At 38.9% G+C, this 24604-nt stretch overlaps 1 protein-coding gene across 5 annotated transcripts in view; it reads right to left on the reverse strand.

Moving 5' to 3' along the window:
- The window catches only part of LOC148373577 (unconventional myosin-IXb-like), a 47668-nt gene that overhangs the window by 16166 nt on the left and 6898 nt on the right, over positions 1–24604 (reverse strand). The window contains exons 1-13 of one of the 5 annotated variants that reach the window (XM_088326876.1): positions 16432–16738; positions 16298–16362; positions 13169–13904; positions 6118–6212; positions 5994–6056; positions 5799–5898; positions 2872–2972; positions 2484–2607; positions 2283–2372; positions 2089–2205; positions 1327–1461; positions 1122–1234; positions 901–1042 (exon numbers count right to left, since the gene is read on the reverse strand). In XM_088326876.1, coding sequence (XP_088183002.1) covers positions 901–1042; positions 1122–1234; positions 1327–1461; positions 2089–2205; positions 2283–2372; positions 2484–2607; positions 2872–2972; positions 5799–5898; positions 5994–6056; positions 6118–6212; positions 13169–13903 — 1815 coding nt within the window. In that variant the 5' untranslated portion in view covers position 13904; positions 16298–16362; positions 16432–16738. Of the gene's footprint in view, positions 1–900; positions 1043–1121; positions 1235–1326; positions 1462–2088; positions 2206–2282; positions 2373–2483; positions 2608–2871; positions 2973–5798; positions 5899–5993; positions 6057–6117; positions 6213–13168; positions 13905–16297; positions 16742–24604 lie in introns of those variants that run through there. The other 4 variants (XM_088326866.1, XM_088326885.1, XM_088326894.1 and 1 more) reach the window with 4 other exon arrangements.

The following is a 24604-nucleotide window of genomic DNA, read 5'->3' on the forward strand; positions in this document are numbered from 1 at the left end:
ATTACAAAGGTCGGTTTATTAATTAAAAAATATATATTAACATTCTTAATTTGTTGGACAATTGTCAGTTTCCTAAGGTTGACAGAATATTTTATTTACCATGACTGACATTTTCAATAACAATATAAATTAGAAATGTTTTATAAAAATAAAACTGTGAATTAAAAATTTTGGAAGCATGGTACAAGATCTAGACTTATAAAGTTAAAGTGACTGCATCTTTTCCACTTATAACAACAAAGGGGGTATTTTGAAATGGTCGTTATATTACTATGCATTCTGTTTTGCGGGTAGGAAACCCTCAAAAGGTAGAACTGTCCTTTATTTTTCTTTCTAATGACTCACTCCTCCAAAACATTTGACTCAAATCCCGCTTTTCTACGAACCAGGTATGCTGGTGGAGTAAAAGATAGGAACAAATTGCAGGACTGCAGCTCTCAAGAACCAGAGTTCCTTACAGCTATTTTTTATTGACAAGACAAGTGGAAGATAATTTGAGGAAGGTTCCATTGGCTCACTATGATTGCATCTGTTGAAAACAAAAATTGCAGGAGGGCTGCAAATTAATTTTCTTTAATAGTGCTACTGAAAACTGATATGCATCTAAAACGATATAAATCTGAAAATATATTTTGCTAAACAAATCTCAATTTAATTTTCATAGTCTAAATTGTGCCGCCCTTGATTTGAATTGTTCAGCCTTTATCAAGAAAGGTACTAAAATAATACAGTATGTACGTGCATCATATATGTAGATACCAGATAAGAATTGTTATTGGACAAAAAACACTCTCTGATTAATATTTTTTGGGGTGTTTAAATGCATATGCAGCATGTGAGTCATCGATTATGTCTCATGCCTTATCTGTGAAACACTGTTGTGTGGGAAAACAGGCTTACCGTGATGCAATATGTAACATTGGCTGCATAGTGCTGAATAACAAACGACGACTTGTGATCAACGGCTTTTGCAAATGTCCTGTTATCTTTGAGCCGAAGCGCTACTTTGTCCAACAGCGCTTCATCTGTTGCTTGAGGGAGGCTAACAAAAACAGAAACATTGTCAATTGCACTACATTCTACCATACTTTACATTTCCCAAGGAAAACGTAATCTCTCACTTGCTTTCTTCATCCAACAGGTTGAAGAGGCCTTGAGTGATAAGATGAATACATTTGCTGTTGTCACTGTACTCAAAGGTTTGCCAACTGATCCCTTCAGCTTCATAATCTTCCTGGAAAATTGGTGTTGCATTTACTTATCAAAAAAAGAGCACTTTAACTATGTATAATAATAGATGCATATCAAAAACATTGTTTTTCATACTTGCTGATGAGTAAATATTTGCCAGTTAATGTAACATTGAAGCTTCTCATTGCTGTAGTTGATGCACAGCTGCTCAAAACTATTGGTCTGCAGGTTTTCTAGGCCAAATAGGTCCAGGACACCGATGGATAAACACTGAACAACAAATTTAAAGCATTAATCCAGAATAAAATGTAGTGCAACAGATCATACCGTACAGTATACAATAAATATAAGCATGACGTGCTGCAACATATCATCCCGTAACAAAATAAGAAACAATATTGGAACAATCTGGAAGTGTCAAAATAAATCTATAAATATAAAAAAGGAGTCAATGTTTCAAATCATTTTAAGATTCAAAAAGTCTAAATCTTCTAATCCCACTTTCCCAGCTGTAATTTCTGAAATCTTGCATAATAGCAAATGTTTTGTATAGTATGTGCATACTGCATATCATGAATTTTACCATGTGTCAAAACACATTGTGTGCAATCCTTTACAGCAACATAAATCATCGGTAATCAATATTATTCAGACCATTCTATAACAAAGTGGAGGACAACATAATTAAAAATATATGGAAGTATACCTCACGGTTGCCTACTGCAATATACTTAATGTAACATTTATAAGCATAAAACAAACGTTACGAATGTAATTATGGCGTAGGAGTCTCAAATGACCGCCGGAGGCGGTGCTAGTCGGAAGGGATGAAATAGAGCACAATATGACAAACAAAAACAAGATTTTTTTGGAAGAAAAAAAAAAAAGCTGACTTACAGAAACAGATTCCTCTATTTCACGCTTATTTTGCATTGCATGGTTGATGTGAAGGACTATCCAGTCAAAAAGAGAAGTATACAAAGACTTTGCCATTGAGTCCCGAGTCGCTAAAGCCTTGAGACAAGAAAAATAATCAAATTCAGTTACAAACTGATATACAAAATACAGATGGATTATTTGTCATTACATACCTCCTGCAGGGTGTATTGTGATAACAATGTGTCATTGCCATTTAAATTTTCCCTCTTGGTTAAAGTCTTTATCAGTAGTTCTTTTTTTACCTAAAAGTGAAAACAAGCTTTAACTGACAGGTTTTGGGTTCACATTAATATAAAACACAGACTTACCGGTACTGAAAAGCATTATACTATAATTGCTGTGTTTCAACATACCTTGAGTAGGTTTGACAAGGTGCACAAAATGTCAGCCGGTCCCACCTCCAAAGCATCACATTTTTCTAGACAAGTGAAAGTCACGTTTCCCAAGAGCAAGATGGCTGAGAGTGTGGAAAATATGCTGCACACAAATGTACACAAATATTTATAAATGAAAACCTTTTATCTTTACAGACAATCGTCACATTGTCCAGAGGCCACCCAATTTGATTCATTATTAAATATTGAAACTGAAGCTTTAAAAGCATATATTCTTATTATGCTTGTTATTTACACTGGTATAGATGACAAAGACTGAATGGGCTATAATTAGTCACTTGCTTACCTTTTGTGATCATTGCTGTTGAAAAACCCTTTAATTGACAATCTCAAAAAGCATACATACTGTTTCTTAGTGGAAGGCAGGAAGCCGACCATCTCCATGGCTTGATGAAGCCTCTTGTACTTTTGCACTAGCTCTTCTTCATCATCCAAGGGGAGATCTTCCTAACAACAACACAGCAGGGTAGAGACAACTGTTTAAAATGGATGGAATGATATTGTAAAATAAATGCACTTGTTAGTATATTGGAATTAGGAACAGTGCAGCGCCTCCACATGGTCAGTTTTGACACTATACCTAATTCATATATTTATTGTCATTCGCTAATCCCTGAAGTAGTCGAACAGACTATATATGTCTGGTAGGTGTTTGCATCAGAGATCAATGGACTTTGGAAAATGGAAGTGAGCCGGAGTGCCGAGATAAAATCCAAGCAAGCAGGACAACATGTTAACTCTACAGTTCAGAACCTCCTAACTAATAAAAAACACTGCTACAAAATATGATACATCACTCTAAGCAATTATTTTAAAAATGATAACGGTGCTTGTAGGTTTCCATGGTCAACATTGTGTCAGAATCCGCTTCTTAAGGGCTTGAGCTCTGCATGTTTTAGAGCACATGCGTCAAACTCCCGGCCCGCGGGCCACGTCCAGCTTGCCGTGTAATCATATCCAGCCCGCGAGACCATTTTACATTATTGTTATTAATGGCCCATAAATATGAACAACAGCATGTCATCCCTGAACATCATATTCTGACGTTTTAGTCACTGTATCTATTCCTTCATATATGACGTATACTATACTGTATACCAGGGGTTGGGAACCTAAGGCTTGCGAGCCATCTATGACTCTTTCTATGAGTACCTATGGTTCAGAGACAAATTTAATTGCATGCAAATTTTCTCCATCTCATTCAAAACTTGATCTATAGATTCTGTTCAGATACACGCAAAGCCAAACCAAAGCTGAATTACAAAGCAGTACTTTTCAAAATATATAGGGCACGTTTTCACTACGATTTACAGTCAAGGTGTCACGCAAAAAAACCTTCTTTTGGCTGTACAACGCTATCGAATCCTTTATATAAAAGCTCACTATATAATCTGTGTTTAGTGTTCAGATACTTTTTGATGAATCCACGGAACAAATTGTACATATGCCAAAACACCGGAAGAGAACTTAGTTATTTGATTGGGTGAGTGGGAGGGATGGGTGGAGCTATGCAAAAAGTGCAAGCACTTCCTCGCAATATCTCGCCCTATACCGTCTGCGCCAAAGGTAAGCACATCATTTTACAAAATAATTTGGGTAGCATTTTCATATTTCTACTTTTGACAGGAGATGTATTAAGGAGAGCAACATCTTTTGGGATATTTAAGTTTTTTTTAATATATACATTGACAAAGGAGCAAAGGAATTTGAATGTTATTTTAATGTTAAGTTGTTTAAGTTAAGTTCTAAGTTGTATAATTTAATAAGATATTTTCATTTAGAGCAAAATAATAAATACTGTATTCACTTGATTTAAGGTTTAAATGTAATATTCTTGTCTGTTTTTATTCATATTTGTGTTCCAAAAACATTCAGTTTAAGTGTGTTCAATAAATGTTTATCCTGGTTGGCCCGCGACCTTAAGTGTGTTTTGAATTTTGGCCCCTTGTTAAATTGAGTTTGACATCCCTGTTTTAGATCTTCCACCGTTAAATGGGTGAATTAAATTAACGACATTGTTAATCAGGATTCTGCAAAGCTTACTAATGACTCAGGTGTTTTTGAAAAGAAACCCTTTTAAAACAAGAGAGCCTTTTGGGATTCAGTTTGACATGCATGGTCTATGTGACTGCATGTGAAATATATATTTTAACATGATTTTTGCCTAAACTTTGTTGCTAAGTCAAATGGCACTAATGTTTTGGAAGGTCATCCTACTTTTTCCGATTGAATGTATCCCAAGGACATTTGGGTGAAAATGACGATTGTTGTTCTCAGGTTCGGGTTTCTATTATAGCTGAAAAGCTGTGGTTCACTCATGACTGCTACATGCGCTCTGGTCTGTCAGTGTCCATTTTTGTCCATGGCAAGATCCATCGATGACTCTTTATGCAAATGTAAATAAAAAACAAAACAAAAAAAAAACGCCACAATTGAATTTCGATTAAGCTTTCCCCATTATCATTGACTACTGGAACTACCGTATAATTTGAATTATAAGGCGCACCTGATTATCAGCCGCGTCCAGTACATTCTTAAAGAAAAAAACATTTTGTACATACATATGCCGCACGTGATTATATGCTGCATGTGCCCACATTGAAACATAAGACACTTACAAAGAAAGACGGTACACAGAAAGAGTTTTAACAATACTGTATACCCCTTAACCTCCCGCTGGACGTTGGAAAAAATGCATAAATTAGCTGCATCATTGCATAAGCCACAGGGTTAAAAGCTTGGGAAAAAAAGTTGCAGCGTATAGTATATAATTTTACGGTGAGTATACTGTTTTTGCTGGGAGTCGTTTGGAAGAAAGATAAACCAAAACCAAGCATCTTATCAGGGAGTCCTGCCTCCTCTGTAGAATATTGCAAGTTTTTATGCGTAAAGCTTGAAACAGGAGATCATAATAAGAGAGTAGGGCTATCTTTGAATTCATGATAATATAATTTTTACTTCCAAAAAAATGACTCCTTTGTTGTCAGCTCAAAACATTCTGTTGCCTGTCCAAGGTTGTCAGATATTTTGAGGTAAGACAACTATTGGAATGCGTTTGAAAAATAACTATTAAAATTAAAATCAATTTATAGAAATCACTTAAATCCTCTGAGTTGTTTACAAGTGGCTTTCCATTAGATCACCTGGTGTAATCAAACAAGTATGTGTTGGTATACTAATTACAGTATTACTCTGTGTACTACCAACGGATATTTAGTTCAGTTGAGGATTCAAAGCTCATACGTTACCTCGCCCTTCAAAGAGCAAAGGTACCTGCTTGAGGTAGAGATAATCCTGAGGCGGTAATAGACAAAACTCCTCCCGCTCATCTTTGGAAGCTCCCGCCAGCAGGTAATAAAAGACGTGGTAGTTCCTGTAATTATAGACCCAGAAATATTGCATGCTTTTTTTGTTTCTGTTCAACAACTTTATGATAATGGCACTTGAAAATGTGCATTTCACGTTTACCTTTCGTTTTTATTTCTAAGAACCAGTCGGCCCTTTTCGAGTAGGTACGTCTTGATGACTGCCCTAAGAAACCAATTGTGTAAACACATTGCTATGGGATTACTTGCTAGCAGTAACCTCTTACCCTCGTATAACTCCACTCTCCAGGTAGTTGAGCTCAATGAACTTCCCAAAGCGACTTGAGTTGTTGTTGGCTAAAGTCTTTGCGTTACCAAAAGCCTGTGGGAGACAAAATGATCGCAATGTCAGCATGAAGATAAAGCCACAAAAGACCTTTTGACCAATGAAATTTGAAGTAACTGCTTGGAGTTGTCACAAAAACAAAGTAAGAAAGAAATAATGCTTGAAAAGACAGGGTGAATATCCCATTTCTGTTTAAACAAATACTTTAAGATATTGATGTGCATCTCTAGGGATCATACAAAAATAAACTCAAAGGGAAGAACCCAGAATGATAGAACATTTTGAGCTCACAGAGAAAGGAGTACATTGAAATTAGAACCCTCTCCCCCCACATAAAAAGTGTTGTGTTTTCATTGTCCTTGACTTGCGACCGTTTTCACCAGGACTCGCAACTCAATCACACCAAGGCAGAACACACTCGGGCCAATACCTCATGTGAAAGTCTAACAATAACCGATACCAGAGTTAAAGGAAAGTATGAGTTACTTCTTTTTCCAGTGGCTGAGTTGCAAAGGGTCATGTTCTAACAGGCCTAGGGTACTCCGCTACACCTAACACTGCACTTACGATACACACCGGCAGGCACTGCATAAGAAATTTCTGGAATGTTTTGTTTGGTCTGACACTTTAATTATTTTTGGGATAAGCAGAAAGAAAGATAAAGCAAGATAAAAATAATTTAAAAATTGTTTATAACAGACTGCTTGGAAGCACAAGCAATGCAATCGGTAAATTAAGCTAAATATTTAATCTATCATTTTGCAATACAAAGACTAATCTAGTTTACTCTGATATTATTCATGACTTCTATAGAAACACAGCACAGTCCTAATAGCATCTGTGCTAACTCTAAAAAAAACCACATGACAAGGTTTCCTATTTTATATGAGAGTTCTGGCAGTGACCCCTAAATTTGCACGCAAGTCAAACCAACTGATGCTAATATAACCATGCACCTTGGTGGGGGTGTGTGTGTTTTGTCGGCCTTTCTTTATTGGAAATAGTTCTTTTATCTCGCTTTAAATCTATCAAAGAGATGGGACAATTGTGCCTTTAATCTCTTCCTGGCAATGTGAAACTTGAATGACTTATCACAAGCACAATTTCAGATCTCCTCCAAAATATAATTCCAGTTTTAAAACTAGAATAAATGAATACAAAATAAATAAAAAGTGTTTGTTAACCTCCTATTTCCAGGTGAGTTACAAATGGTTAAGTCATAAATAAAATAAATACTTTTAACAAGTCAAACAATACAAAAGACAAATTCACATCTCAATGTAATAGAGTTTTTTAAGTTTCAAAATGAGCTCAATAAATTGAAGAATTGCTGATTCATGATACCCCAAAGTTGCTTTTTCTGCAAAACCATTTCTTTGGATATATGTCTGATTAACAGGAAAAAGGGGACAATCTTTATTACCTTAAAATTATTTGAAGGAATGCATTATAACTAGCACTAAATGTCACACATTGCAAATAGTGATACTTGAAGGAAATGTAGAGTGTAAAATATTTGTACATTATTGATGCTTAATCAAACCCAACAGGAGTATAAAGAGCGCTGACTTTTTAAAATATAAATTTTGCCTACCACCCTGAATCTTACCCTCAGTTTAGAGTGTCTTCTGAACTTATTTTGAAAGAAGATAATGAGCAGGGTTGGGTAGGGTTACTTTAACTTGATTACTTTTAATTACTTTTGGATTACTCCAATACCAAATATGCTAATAAAAGACAAATGAAACAAAATATGAATAAAATTACTAAATTTTGTGCCGGCTTGGGGAGTAACGGAATACATGGAACGGCAAAAATGATGTTGGCAAGCTGTTTGGATTTATTTTCATTTTGTTTCTGTTTCATTGTATGTTAGTTTTGCTGGAGATCAAAGCCAGGAGAGAAAGCTTACTACGTGTTGTGAGTCATAATTTTATTCATATTTAGTTTCTTTTGTCTTTTATTAGCATATTTGGTATTGGAGTAATCCAAAAGTAATTGAAAGTAATCAAGTTAAAGTAACCTTACACAACCCTGAGAATGAGTTATGCCTTTAGACTGTCATTCACAAGGTCGAACAGTGATTACAGTTACACTTTAGGCCACCTTTTAAGGGCTATCTTTTCAATAAAAGAACATTTACGACTTGTTCTGGCACACTAATTTAATTTATGCTTCCCAGCACCGTTAGTATAGTTTCCGGGTCTATTGAAACATTTGGAAGGAAAAGGTGGTTTTGATACTCATTAGCATAGTTGGGAGTAACGAGTTACTAAGGAATCCTGCAACACAATTATTATTCTCGGTATCGAGGACTCATGCGTTACTCCGCTTTCTAAAAGCAGAACATGAATTACAATGCATTCTGTTCATTGACTGTTCCTTCTCCGCCAATGTAGTAATATACAAACCTAATTCCCCCACAAACAAGATGCTCTATCATCACGCTAGGGCTGAGATGTTTATAACTACCTAAAAAATACAACTAAATGCAGTTATTGTTGCGGCGTCTCAAGCTCAGTGTGCGCTGACACGTAAGTTCTCCCTACTGATATTCCTCCTACCGTAAATACTCGCATCCAAGTCATATTCACCACTATAAAATAAAATACTGAAATCAGGGTGCCAGTTTTTATGCACCTTAATTGATCGTGTGTCACCAGTAGCAAATGGTAGACAGCACGTAGGGAGGCGACGTGGGTTTTACGCGAACAACAAAAGCAACGGGGCAAACCTGAATTTATGGTAAAAACGTGCTGAATTTTGGTCATTTTATTTGTAAAATAATTTCTGCAATTTACCATACTTGGAGAAAAAATAGGAAAACGTCTTGGACAATACCCAGGATTTGAAAAGAAAATATTAGAGTGGTTTGAAGACAATAGACAAACTGGATATGAAATTTTTCTCAACTCTTTTTTTGCAAGCTCTCAAGATTTTATAAGCCAAGAAATATGAAGGCTTCATCGCTTCCACAGGTTGGTGTACATCTTTTCTTCTATCACTTTCAATGTGAGTAGATACGGTTATTTGTAACTAAATAGTTACTTTCAGAGTAACGTGCTACTTTTGGGTGTCAGTAATCTGGGGGGGCTATGCAATTACTTTTTGTAGTGAGGTGAAACATGATACAATGCATTTATATTTTGCCTTTATTCATTGAAATAAAGTAGCACTTTCCAAAGAATATGGCCACAAATTATATTTTCAAATGTAACTCTTTAATCAATAGAAAGAAAAAAAGCTTCAGGGGTAGAAATTAATATATTTGAAAATCAAAAAATGGCACATTAGTTTTAAAGGGTGACTTTTATACGTGTGTAAATGCATCTTTGCACGCATGCGCACAATCCTGTGAGTGCATTCAGTCCCAGACCTGGCAGATCCTGTTTCGACACGTTTCACCTTCCCTCTGTGGCATTACCGCTCCAAGACAACGCCCTGCACATTCCCATTGTAGCGCGCCACATTCCCAACACAACAAATTGCACAGCTAATGTAAGTTATTAGGACAAAGGGAAATCCTTATCATGGAGAAGGGAGAAATACACCAAATCAATTTAATTAAATCGACAACCACTCCCATTCGCTCTTACACAGTTTGGATTCTAGTGACCGCATCCCATTAACGTTTCGGTTTCAGTCCGAATCCTGATTAAATTATAAATGGTTTGGCCAAAGTCCACAGTCCACATTAATACAACATTCTACCAATGCTGGTTAAATTTGGAAGACAAAATAAAATCCTAAAAACTAGACACCAAAGTGCAGCACTTGACCAAGGCCCACCCAAAACAGGATCAAACGATCATTCAGAGCTCCCCTGTTGGCAAAATGAGACTCCTTTGGGAAAAAAACTCTGGTAGATGTGAGTCAGAGTGCAGACCCTGGAAGTCTCCAAACTGGTATACGAACAGACATCATTTTAAAAATGACTTGACTGAGTGGGGTTTCTTTAGGCACAGAGAATCTGTTAAGCATGTTTATGTCATACCAGAGAAAATTTGACAGAGCAAGAAAATAATGACGCTAATTTAAAGAGAAGCTTCCCGTTACCTCATTCATAAGCACAAAATAAAGCTGACTAGTAGTCATGGGGCTTCTGGTTCTCTTAAGGGTTACACAACCGATTTGTGACATTTTAAAAAATAGTTTTATGGTGAATCATCAAACTTTATGTCACACTCTATTTTCACAAAATTATAAAAATGTGATAACCCTCCATTATTCCGTAAAAGATTTGTGTGGTCAACTTCCTGTTTCTTGTTGACAAATTCAAGATAACATACCTAACAAATGCCATACTTTTAAAGTAAAATGCTTATTTTGAAAGATTTTCAGAAGATTGCTACAGAACCAATAAAGGCAACTACGACATAAAAAAGGTTGGTATTTTCTCAATTAAAATGCCTTTTTGTGCATTTTACATTTTATTTGAACACTGGTCACGTTTTCCAACCCATATTAAAAAGCTGGCCAACAGTTACTATTCAGTCTAGTTTCACTTTTGCATGCAGTCAACGTTGGACAAGTTGAGTAACTGAAACTGAAAGCTGCTGCGACTGCTGAACAACGCTCTTTACAAAAAAGGTGACACAGAAACAAGAAGAGTCGAAAAGATATTACTAAGACGCCATCATCACCATTTGACAAAGAGATGTTTATATACTAAAATAGTGAAGTACTTTGAGTCATAATTATTTGGTGCTGATTTATAACCAGACAAAAGGAGAAACATATACTACACCAGGGGGGTCTCCAACGATGTGTCCGCGGGCACCAGGTAGCCCCTTAAGAGCACCTGAGAAGCCCGCGGACAGAAAATAGCTTACCAGTGATGATGGGTCATTGGTATTTTCCAAGAAGTTCGATTTATAACTGGAACTATGTTTTAATAGTTGACTTTAAACTCAACCTTTAATAATAACAAGCTGGTGATAACATAGTAACAAAATAGTAATAACTTAATAAGTTGTCATTTTAGAATTGCATTTCAAACTGGTAGCTCTTTTTGCCAATTAGTAACAAAAAGTAACTCTCAGCATCAAATGTGTTGGTGTCTCATGTCCCACACAAAAGTCCAGTAATTTATGAACTATTTCATTATAAAATGTCAATTTGGTTTTCCAATTTCTGTGTTCCATCAGCACCATTTCTAACAGGAAATACAACCATAAATGATTTGCATTTCCTGTACATTTTACTTTTTGGTGTGGCGCAGAAGTGATCATCAATGTGTCCTCAAATAAAAAAGAGGAACTGAGAAAGAGGCTCTTAGCAAATATGCAAAAATCAAAACTTGTCACAGGTTACTTATTAATCCTGGACACAAACCCAAATAATTTAAAAAAGGCCTTCATTGCCTTGTACCTAATATTATTTCCAATTCTAGATGTTTAGTTACGATATTTCTTTTTCATATGCCTTTTCAATTTCACCTAAGTTTTTGGATAATTGTGCAAGTCATTCTGGAGTGAAATTAAAGTGCTTTTGTAAAAAATATAGTGACGAAAATGAAAGCCCAAAACAATTGAGTCCAGTGCGCACAAAGTTCCTATTCACATAGTACTGATAGAAATATAGAGTTAAGTTAAAACTCTCACCTCTAAAAGAGAGTACCGGTAATATTTTGAGAGTGTATTAGCCCACATCCCCCCACCTCTTCCAATCTTCTCTCAAACAACATATGAAATTTCAGGTTTGCTTCAGGCTAAGTCAAATTAAGTAAATTGGTCAGGCTGGATAGGGCTTTAATGCCCGTGTGGTCGTGTCTGGTCCGGCTGGATTTTTTAATTTTTTTTTTTTTAGTCCAGATCTTGTCTTATTCCATTTAATCTTCTATACTTTGGGGGAGGTCAGTTGGCAAACATTTTTGGAGCATTTTCAATAGCAGTCAATTTTTTAATGTGCTTGAAGAAATTATGACAATACCTTTACACGATGCTTTATCTTACCCCACTGATGGCATTGTTCCCATTTCTAGTTACCGTATGTCCCGGACTACAAAGTGCACCCAAAAATCCCTAGTTGGCCAAAAATTAAAATGTGCAGCTGAAATTGAAAATGCATTACAATATTTTTACAATTATTTATTGTTCAATGAAATATATCACTGAGCGCAATTGCATCACAGTGGTGGCAAAGGCGATCGAACCGGGGCGCCGAAACCTAACCACCAGGCCACTAAGGACATGAATGGTTGTTCACAATTGCATTACTTTGAAAGCTATAGGAATCAAACCTGGATCGTGGCAGGAAGAGAACCAGATCCCAGAAACTAGACCAATTAGGATACAAACAACAGATGAAAAGGCATTAAATGTTATTCAATTATCACACTATTTTTAGTCCCAGTACCAGATATGTTAGAAAAATAATCAAACAGAAAGTGATTAGAAATTGGCATACAATTTTGTTTAACGTTTTCTCAGCTCCAACTAACAATTGAGTGACAAATGTTTTAAATATGTGCAGCCATGGGTTAGCATATCTTTCAGGATGACAAAATTACTTGCCACGATGCCTTTCTCGTCATTCAATTGAGAATCTCGTGCACTTTGTAAAGACTTTGCGAGTCAGCGATACAATATTGTATTTCAATGGTGCCCAATCTTTTCTGAACTACGGTACTGGTTAAATGTTCAATAGCGCGTAATGTCTTTCCATGTGTCGTCTTTATCCCTGGTGGTCTAGTGGATAGGGTCTGGCGTACTTGTCGTGTTCAATTCCTGTTGCATCCAATATTTTGAAATTACTATTAGTGATGTATTTAGACTGATCAATCAATGCACAAATACTGTACTTTTTATTCGTGCAACCCTAGCCGTGACTGTATTTTTAATTACATTCACCATATAGTCGGTTGTGCATTATATATGAAACAATACCACAAAAGACTATCTTTGGGAGTGCGCCTTACAGTGCAGAAAATACTGTAGTGTAATAAAAATTGATTAAATTGGGCTGCTTGGGATGTGTATCAGGTGACCTACCTCGAGCACAGGGCTGGCCCCAAGGATTGCACGCTCCAAGCCGCTGCAGTACGTCTGTTGGCTGAGTGCTGTCAGACAGTGGACCAGGTAGCTACAGCTCTCAGTCTTACCAGAGCCGCTCTCGCCAGATAACACCATGCACTGATCTTCTTTGGTGTTTAGCATGGCTCTGTAGGCCAAATCGGCCATTGCAAAGATGTGCGGGCTCAACTTGCCAAGCGGTTGCTTCTCGTATAACTTGACATACTTTGGGTTGTAATACACAGGGAGGAACTTGTTGGGGTTTAGCGCGACCAGGATGTTGCTGGCATAGGTGTAAATTTTGCGATTGCGAAACCGACAGTGTAAAACATCCACAATAGCGTCTTCGGTCACAGTTGGGAGGTTGCAAAGGTCATCATACACCTTTGTGAGGTTTTGCTCAGTCTCCTCCAGTGTGAAATAGTACCCAAAACTTTGCAGGTGTCTCTTCTGTCCCTCTGGGGGCCACAACAGGACTCTCTCCAGGGGATATTCATCGACACGCACTTGTTGCTTTTCGTTGTTGCTCCTGACCTCCAGCAAGCTATACTGGCGGCCAGGGTCCAGCCCCAGGGTGACTACAGCATTGGAAACCACCGCTGCAGCCGTGTCACCCGGATCGACCTGTAGCAGGCAGTGGGCAGCCGCATCCGTGGACAGTTTCTGATAGATCTGTACGACATGAGCCTCTCCATTGGAAGTTCCGGTATTCATCCTGAAGAAAAGAAAATATTAGAAAGACTTTAGTTTGTGTACATATGTAAGCAGCACCGAAATCCTTCAGTAACTTTAATTACGAATGATAACTACTCCAAAAGGCTTAAATCCTTAAATAACTAAATTGAAAGAAATCCCCTCGTGATACGATACACATTTACACCACAGAGTAATGTTGCAATTGTCCGATCCAATCAGCAGAAATCCTAAATTGTGATGTTTTTTTGTGCTTTTGATTTTTTTTTAATTAGGTATAAAATGGTAGCATATGCATACTTATCAACGGAAAAGTTTCCCCTATATTTTATAAATTTTGTGTGTGTGCCGTAAAACTATTTTTGTAAGCAGGATTTAAAAAAAAAAAAAAAAAAAAAAGACCGATCTTATACTGCCAATTTCAACTTTAATTGCATCATTTTGGTCCCTCATATCTCAATTCCAAAGATGCCCGATGCTTGCGTGCAGCTAGCCAGCCACTCTGTAAATCGCTTTTTAACACTGAAAGGAGAAGCCCTCCAATTTCTTTGTACTTTTGTATCATGATAATAAAGACCATTCATTCAACTGCAATTCTGTGTTTTTAAATGTAGATCAATAGTTGTTATTTTGTTACGGTCGAGTATTCTCAGTCGGTAAGGACATCATCTTGAGGTTAGTACAGTGGAACCTCGGTTTTCGAACGGCTCTCATTTCGAACAAATTGGAGTCCGACCAAAAATTTCGAGAAATTATTGCTTCGCTGTTCGGTCAAAAAATTGGAGTTCGAACGCCGGTAATGCATGAGTGCGTACGCTAGGGTGCGATGCTGAGCGGCGTACGGGTGTTTTAGCCCTTTATTATGCCTCCGAAGAAAGTCAGTGCAACAGCAAAGTTGCTACAGGTGAAAAAAAGAAAAGTAGTGCGTACAACTATTGCATTTAAGAAAGAAATAATAGCACCAACGTCTATCTGCGCCTTCTGCTGACCACCACAAAGGTAAGAAATCCTATTCATAATTTTTTTCTTTATGGGTTAGCTTTAAGTTTACATTAAACATTCAGTAAACATTCAGAGTGTTGGAACGGAGCCCAACATTGAGGGTGTTTGAACGGAGCCCCCTTTCCAATGAACCACTCACCACTTGTTGTGGAGACCCGGGTGCTAAATGACTTGTAAACGACCTGATTTTTTTATTTTTACACGTTCATGTTAGCGTAATCTTTCATACGGAATATTACGATAACGCTAACGTACGATTAGCCTGGGTTAGCTTTAAGTTTACGTTAAACATTCAGGGTGTTGTAACGGAGCCCAACATTGAGGGTGTTGTAACGGAGCCCCCTTTCCAATGAACCGCTCACCACTTGTTGTGGAGAAACGGGGGCTAAATGACTTGTAAACGACCTGAATTTTTTTTATTTTTACACGTTCGTGTTAGCGTAATCTTTCGTACGGAAGATTACGATAACGCGAACGTACGATTAGCCTGGGTTAGCTTTAAGTTTGCGTTAAACATTCAGGGTGTTGTAACGGAGCCCAACATTCAGGGTGTTGTAACGGAGCCCAACATTGAGGGTGTTGTAACGGAGCCCCCTTTCCAATGAACCGTTCACCACTTGTTGTGGAGAAACAGGGGCTAAATGACTTGTAAACGACCTGATTTTTTTATTTTTACACGTTTATGTTAGCGTAATTTTCGTACGCAATATTACGATAACGCTAACGTACGATTAGCCCGGGTTAGCTTTAAGTTTACGTTAAACATTCAGGGTGTTGGAACGGATTAAAACGATTTATATTATTTTTAATGGGAAAAATGATTTCGGTGATCGAACAGGGTTCTGGAACGGATTATGGTCGAGAACAGAGGTTCCACTGTATGACCATTTGGGCCATTACAAAAGTTTGACTTGATTCACGGATTTTCACTTTTCGCGGGGGTTCTGGTCCCCATCAACCGAGATAACCGAGGGGATAACTGTAACCTATTTAAAAAATAAAAACTTTTGAAAGAAATGACTTAACAAATGCTTCTTTTTTCGACATACTCAGAAATATATGACAGGCTCGATTAAATCATCCTACGGGCACCATGTTATGCAAGATAAATGATAATTTACCAACAATAGTTCATGTAAGTAGTGTTATTATTTAAATCAATATTCATTTTTAATGAATTAAGTTATTTTATCTGGGAGAAAACATAAAAATTGGATATTTATGTTGAAATGTTATAAAACATAATATTAAAAAAAAAATGCAACCATTAAGAATTGAATACAAAAGCATTGGTCAAACTTTCGGAACGAATCTTTTCCTATCTTAAAACCACTTCCAAACAAAACACACCCTACTGATTAACTCAAAGACCCAAACTCAGGTAATTCTTAGAAATGGTAACAATGAACTTACCTTTATGAATAATACTTTTATTCCATCTTGTGAAAGGACCGATATCGAGGAGTGTTTGTTGTGCTCTATATTCAGAAAACATGAGAAATAGTCCAATGACGCGACATGTAATGAAGGAAAAACCCAATGTTCACCTGCGATTCCCTATAAAGGTAGAGAAAGAAATCACTCAAGTCCACCTTTATATGGCAAAAAACAACCCTGTAATGCTTTTGCGTCGAGATTTTCCCTTTCTAAACAAAAAATGGGAAGTATGTGGAGAAGTTTCAAGGATTTGCGTGACGTGTTTTCTGCCTCTTGTCGTCAGGGAAAAAGTTGAAAGTTACTTCCTACAATTTCACCCCCAACGCCCCACGAGGGAGGTAACAGTTCAGTTTTACCTCCGTTGAATTTAAACACGTATCCTTTAAATACATTTGATGTTCAAAAAAAAAAATAACAAAAACGAAAGCAAGAGTAAATTCCTGTATGCTGTATTCTATTGGAGCGGTTAATTCAAGGCAGGTTGTCAAGTCCCTACTATTATAAAGCAACTCTACAGGTTTAAATTGCGGTTTGGGCGCCCTCTAAAGGGAGGTATCGTTCTTACAAGTATCTTCAACCCCCTAATCTCACATTTTAGACTTACTTCAATCCATCCACCCATCCATTTTCTGCACCGTTTATCCTCACTAGGGTCGCGGGTAGTGCTGGAGCCCATCCCAGCTATCTTTGGGCAATGAGCAGGGGACACCCTGAACTGGTTGCAGCCTCACTTCATTTTATTTATCTTTTAAACATCAACTTTCTACCTATTTATTACTCAGAAAGATGACAAGGTACAAGTGATGGAAGAAATGCGCTTAAAGGAAGCTATTATGTGGACGGATATAAACAAAAGAAGGTCCATTGTGATTTCATGTTTGCTGGTCTACTAGTGATCCCAAGAGCCAAGAAGAGATCCGCAGGTTTGAGAGCATTCTCCATTCGGGCCCCGGTGCTGTGGAATGCTCTTCCCCCTGAGATTTCGTTTTGCAACCTAAATGGAAATATTTAAATCTAAGCTTAAAACACACTTTTATTCTATATCATATGAATAACCTATATTTTGTGTTGACACTATCTGTGTATTATTTGCCCCGTGTAGGTTTTGGATCAGGGTATGTTGTCATAATAGTCTGTAGTTTGCAATAGTCTTTGATCTGTGCAGCCCTTTGAGACTCTTTGTGATTAAAGGCTAGAAAATAAACATTAATTGACTTTACTTGACTTAAATGATGAAAGTAAGAAAAAGACTTGTTTCAGATACAGTCCATATGCCAACCCAAACCCTCAAAAAGATAAAAAGGAAGAGTTTGGAAGTGTAACCGCGGTGTACGTGTCCCACCAAAGATCCACATTCACGCTGGACTGGATGATGAGGTTTTTATTATTACAGTTTCTGCAAATTATTATTATTATTAAATGGATGAGTCACAACATTAGCTTTTTCTGCTGGGTCTGATCTCTTTGATCTCTTTGTAGTTCTCTCTGATAAGACTAACAACAAAGCATATCAAAGAGCTTTCTTTTCACTTTACAGAAAATACATTTTGAATATCACAATACATTTTTACATCTTTACATTTTAACAAGATACTTTTAACAAGAGATCGTATAGTGGATTTTTAACGTTTACAATGAATTCAACATGTTTTTCTTTAGTCTGAATTTTAACCAACATCATCCTTTTTTAATGTATATGAGAAAATAGGAATAAAAACAATAATGAGTATAAAAATGGGTACAATTTACCTGCAAATGGATGAGTCACAACATTAGCTTTTTCTGCTGGGTCTGATCTCTTTGATCTCTACAAGGGGAATTAATATTTAGTAAAACAGAAACAAAACGAAAATAAACGTAAACAGCTTGACAATATCAATCACATTACTATGCATGGTGAGAGATTTGTCAGCTGGGGTTATAATGTTTAAAATTAACTTCTTTTGTGGAGCACCAAAAGATAGGTCTTACCTTTGTAGTTCTCTCTGATAAGACTAACAACAAACCCCGCCTCCTGGTCACATGTTAGAAGCCAAAACCAAACCCCACCCCATACCAGCAGATGGCACTGTTGGACTCAGCATTGCAGGACATTTACCAAAAACTATACACATATTTCAGCAGGAATTTCAATAAAACAAAAGTTATTATTACACCCGTTACAGAAGCACTTCCTACACATGCACGTATTTGTGCAATGAATAAACAGTCGTAAAATTTTGCTGACCACGATTGAAATAGTTTTTGCGAAACTAACCTAGGTCGTGGCGCTGGAAGTGCTGACTCCTAACCACCAGACCAGTTATGCTATAGATGACATACAAAAAGGCATTACATTATATCTCGTTATGACGCTTATTTTTATTCACACTACCAGAGATGAATGTTATAAAAAGGACAGGGTTCGTACAGGTGCTCGAAATCCTTGAAAGTGCTTGAATTGTAATGTTTTCAAGGTCAGGGAAATGCTTGAATTTTGGGTGAGTATCTGGAAAATGCTTGAAATTTTTTTCATCGCCGTGTTTCCTCGCAGTCTGACCATGCTTTTAAATGAAGAATTTTTATTTATTTTTTAGTGCGTAAAAAACGACCAGTCCTCATTATCGAGTTGTCATGTGAAGCAATACTGCCCCCTACTGTTGCATCCAAGAAAACAGGTTTATCAAACAAGTTCCTTGCCCTCATGTAGGTTTTAGACCAGGGGATGGTGCAATAATAGTTTGAACTATGGACAGCCCTTTGAGACGTCTTGTGATTAAGGGCTATACAAATAAACATGACTTGACTTGACTTGACCAGTTTGATATACTTGCAAGTACAACAAAAAGAGCCAGAGTGCAATGATTATTTCAGCCATGAGATGGCGTCAGCAAGTACAATATTTTGAAATTTTAAATAAACCTTTAAATAAAAAGATGAGACCAACTGCTTACTCTACCAACTGAATAAATCCACAGATTGTGAGAAATGTAAAAAAGACTTGGCTTTTTTTTCACTTGGAAATATTATGTAAAAGGTGTTTTAAAACAACTGATGCTTGCAGGCTGTGTTGCCTCTTCCATAGTACAGGGTGTTCCAAAAGTCCTGGGAGATTTTTCACATTGAATATCTTGGAAACTATTAAGGATATAAAAACACATCTAGTAAATTCAGGAAGCTCTCAATCTCAATTTTTACATGGGTTGTTCAAAGATCTTCAATGTGAGCACCAATGGTCACACGACACACATGTCAAGTCAAGACATGTTTTTTGTAAGGCCCTTAATCACAAAGAGTCTCAAAGGGCTGCACAGACCACATATTATTGCAAACCACAGACTATTATTATACCATCCCCTGATCTAAAACCTCTATGAGGGCAAGGAAGAACTCAAAACCTCAACCGGAGGTAAATGAAGAAATATTGAGAAGGGACCACACATGAGGTAATCCCCATTTCAGGGTGACCAGGCTGAAACGAATTTTGCAATAACAAATAATACACAGATATTGTCAACATAAAATATAGGTTATTCATATGCTATAGAATAGAAGTGTGTTTTAAGCTTAGATTTAAACATTTCCACTGAGGTTGCAGATCAAAAATCAGGGGGAAGAGCATTCCACAGCACCGGAGCCCGAATGGAGAACGCTCTCGAACCTGCGGATCTCTTCTTGGCTCTTGGGATCACTAGTAGACCGGCATTTTCAGAGCGAAAGCTCCCGACCGGAACACAGGGCGAAATTACATCTGAAAGATATGAGGGAGCAAGTCCATGCATGATTTTGTATACTACCAACAGAACCTTAAAAATCACATCTTAAGCTAACAGGGAGCCAATGCAGGTTAGCTAAAATCGGGGTAATGTCATCAAACTTTCTTGTCTTAGTTAAAAGCCTCGCTGCAGCATTTTGTACACATCAATCCGATTACTCAAATTCATGCCAAAAGTCCTAGAATTGCATTGTTAATAGATGCAACAGCTTGTTATTCGTGCCTTCAGCTCATCCACGTCTATGGGAATAGGGGGTGCATAGACCAACCTTTTCACAAATCCCATCAAAAAGAAATAGCAGGGTGTGAGATTTGGACATCCGGGTGGCCAGGACATGGTTTATCCGTGTCCTTTGTCTGTTGAACTATCTGCAGCTCGTAAGGCATCATGTGCAGTCATCTTCTTAAGACATGCCAAATAATTGTTGCCGAAAATTGAAATTCCCTACTGGCTGCTGCGATTAATTTAAGGGGTCTCTGCTAGAAAGCAGTAGAATAGAATAGAATGGAATTTACTTTTATTGTCATTCTTTGTAACCATGCACACAGAACGAAAGGTCAATACACCTGACCCGTACAGTTAAACGGTAGCGAGCCGATGCAGCCGCAGCCAAACAGGGTGCCGCCATTTTAGACCATCATTATTCCAAACCTTAATGCCGAGCGCCAAGCAGGGAGGCAATGAGTACCATTGTTGTAAGTATTAGGTATGACTCGGCCGAGGCTTGAACCAGCGACCTCCCAGCGGGCTCCCTACCATCTAGGCTACCGAGCTGGTCAGTATGCACTTGTCCAATTACATCTTCTGAAGTTAAGGGGCATCCTGTTGCTTTAGCTGGGCATAAGCACCCATCCGTTATGAATGTTGAATGTTGAATGCCATCGCACTATGGTACGGACTTCTATCTGGTGGCTCCTTTCCAAATTTTCTCTGAAATGCATGTTGAATTACATTCCATGATTCAGTTTTTGCAGATTCAAGCACACAAAAACCCTTTTCTGGTTGAGTGAGCGGCATTAATGGGTCTGAAAAGAAATGAAAAAATAGCCTTACAAAGGATGTAATGTACTGTAATTAGCTTTTTAAAAAATAGAATACAAATCATACGACCATTCCTAGTTAAGGGGATATGGGTACTTTTGGAACACACTTACACAGAGGTGGGTAGAGTAGCCAAAATTTTACCCAAGTACTGTTACTTAAGAATAATATTACTCAAGTAGGAGTAAAAGTAGTCATCCAAATACTTACTAGACTAAAAGTAAAAAAGTACTTGGTGAAAATATTACTCAAGTACTGAGTAACTATTGCAATGTCGTGTTTATAGATTTTTTTCAAAACAACCTGTCAGGTCATCAAATTATCAAAGTCCATCCAATCAACGAAAAATGACATTTAATTTAAAAGTAGATTAAAATATAAACGAAAATTCAAGTGCTTTAATAAACAATAAAATACAAATAGTATAAATCTAATAAATAAATTATGCACATGTAGCACCAAGTAGCACATTTAAAGCCCAAATAATTGTCTTAACGGGCTTTGCAAGCAGAACAACAAGCTAGCCCTGTCATGATTACTGATTCGGGGCACCTGCGGCTGCCCCGGTGGGGCCAACAGCCCTGGTCGCTGATTGGCTCCTTGCCACTTTTTAAACCCCCCGACTCCCTGTCACCGACGTCCGATCGCGCGTCGCTGTCCGTCGAGGAGCGTCAGCGTCGACTCTCCGAGGGCCTCTGCCTGTACTGTGGCGGGCAAGGACACCGGATATCATCCTGCCCGTCTAAAGGGGGAGCTCATCGGATAATTGGAGTCCTCCGGTTAAGTTCCGTTCACACCCCGATCTCCCCGACCGGAAGGCCAAGGCTCCAGGTGCACCTTCGGAGCCCCGGGTCAACCCAGTCCCTGTCCGCCCTTGTGGACTCTGGCGCAGAGGTCAACGTCCTGGATGCGACCTTAGCCCGGAGAATGGGATTGAGGTGTGTTTCCCTTTTAACCCCAGTTCCTGCCCAAGCTCTGGATGGTTATCCATTGGGCACGGCAACGCAAGTTACAGAGCCGGTGGAAATGAAACTGTCTGGGAACCACCGCAAGCGGTTAAGTTTCCACATGCTTCCTTCCCCCCGGTCAACCACTCGTCCTGGGACACCCGTGGCTGATTAAGCACAACCCTCGCTTGGACTGGCGGACGGGGGCGGTTCTGGAGTGGGGGGCTGAATGCCACCGGACCTGTCTGCACGCTGCCTCTCATCCTGGCCGCTCCAGGCCTCCTCCCACAACGCCCAATCTGTGCGAGGTCCCCATCTGCATGCCTGATGCCCTGTCCGACTCGTCCGCCTGTCCACCTGCCATGCCGGTCTGTCCGCCTGCCATGCCTTCCGCCAGGCCTGTTTGTCCGTCTACCATGCCGGTCTGCCTGCCTGATTCACCTGTCCGCCTGTCCGACTCTGCTCGCCAGTCTGACTATTCTGCCTACCAGTCTGCTCGCCCGTCTGGTTCGTCTGCTGGCCAGTCTGCTGGCCCGTCTGCCCGCCTGTCTGGCTCGTCTGCCCGCCCGTCCGGCTCGTCTGCCCGCCAGTTCGGCTTTTCCGCCCGTCAGTCCGACTCTTCGTCCACCTGCCCGCCCGACGCTTCGTCCGCCTGCCTGCCTGACGCTTCGTCCGCCTGCCCGCCTGCAACATCCGTCTGCCCGGCTGCGACACCAGTCTGCCCGGCTGCGACGCCTGCCTGTCAGCTCGGTTTCCTCCGGGCTCTGCTTCTGCCCCACCTCCTGATGCTGATGATGGTGCCTCAGTTCACGCGGTGGAGTTATGAACATATTTTTTGGGTTCATTTTTTCTTTCCTGCCTGTTGGATTACTTTTTTCAGCCTGTTGGATTACTTTTTTCTGCTGGTTGGATTACTTTTTGTCTTTTTGCATTCCTGTTTTTTGGGACTTCTGGAGCCGTCCCTTGAGGGGGGGGTGGGGGCTGTCATGATTACTGCTTCGGGGCACCTGCGGCTTCCCCGGTGGCGCCAACAGTCCTGGCCGCTGATTAGCTCCTTGCCACTTTTTAAACCTCCCGACTTCCTGTTACCGGCGTCCGATCGTTGCGAACCTTCTACCCCCGCTAAGGCAAGCTTTCCGAACCTGACTCCCTGTTTTTTGGCTCTCATACGTTTCCCGGCCTCGACCTGTTTCCGTTTGATCACGTCTCTGCTCCTGCGCCCCGACCACCCGACCTGCTTTCCCCTCTTCTACACCGCTATCGCCCGCCAGCGAAGTACCACTTCTGCGTCCCGAGCGACCTGCTCCCCACAGCCAACATTCACTGGATCGTGGGTGCCAGCTTACGTCTCTTTCTCAATAAAACTAAGAAACTAACACAATTGGGTTCCTGTCTCCGTTCCTGGTGCCTCACAAGCCCATGAACTAGAACAAAGGAGATATTCCATATTGTAGCGGGTCTTTGGCACCCTTTTTAAGGGTACATGCTATTGATGTGAGGCCAGGGGTGCTCCTCCTCTTCTGTGTTATCTTAGTCAGTATTGCTAAGCGGCATTTTGGATCTGTTTCTTCCGTAAACATCTTTTCCCCCGCTGAAGTTAAATATGGTCAGGTGACAAGGCTGCTATGTTTGATTGGTTGAACATGGTTGAGCCTGGCGGAGGTCTCTGTCAAAATAAATGCGGCTTAGCGGAGACAGACAGATGGAGAGGATTTATTAAGAAACGTCTTCAATGTTGCCTAATGTAGCAGAGTAAAAATACCATTCTTTCTTCACAAATTTACTCAATTAAAAGTAAAAGTATAGGGATTAAAAAATATTCCTAAAAGTACAAAATGTCCTAAAACGTACTCAAGTAAATGTAACGGAGTTAATGTACTCTTCCTGGGAAGGAAAAAAAACCTAGCCTCTGTAAAAGGCCAGGAAAATAAATTAATTCAGCATTTTGTTTAAGAGTAAACTTTGACAATGTCGAGCCGTCTGCGGTTATGTGTCAATTAACAGCCTGAGCTTGTTATAACAACTTGTGAATTTACTCATGCATTAGGCAAGTCGAGTAATAATATAAAACTACAATCAGCAGAGACATCAAATATTAAAAGGAGTCGCTAAATTTGATTAATATGTTAAAATCTGTTACTGCAAGCAATGTTCTCTTAGGGCATCAAAGCAAACTTTTAATATATCAAAGAGAAACAGAAACAAACTCTCTAAATTTCATATAGATGTTTTTTTTGTTCATTATGTCTCACACCAACACTGGGGGGAGTCAAAAGAAAGAAAAAGGCTGGTTTGTTTTTTCCAAGCAATGTCTTGTTAACAATTGCTCTTGATAATCTTGGTCCTTTCTCTCGTTTACACAGACGTTCCTGTTCTGCCTGCAACGAGCAATGACAAAAGACATGCTAGCGGTTCTTGTTATGTCTATGATGTCTTTTCTTACGAACTCTGGTAGAAACAGGGAATAACAAGTCATTATTGGCCAAAAAACAACACAATGTATTTCATTTGATACTATATTTATATGATCAAATATTTAC

Source organism: Urocampus carinirostris, chromosome 1 (genome assembly GCF_059441175.1).
Source record: "Urocampus carinirostris isolate Australia breed hairy pipefish chromosome 1, RoL_Ucar_1.0, whole genome shotgun sequence".
In the NCBI taxonomy this organism is placed as follows: domain Eukaryota; kingdom Metazoa; phylum Chordata; class Actinopteri; order Syngnathiformes; family Syngnathidae; genus Urocampus; species Urocampus carinirostris.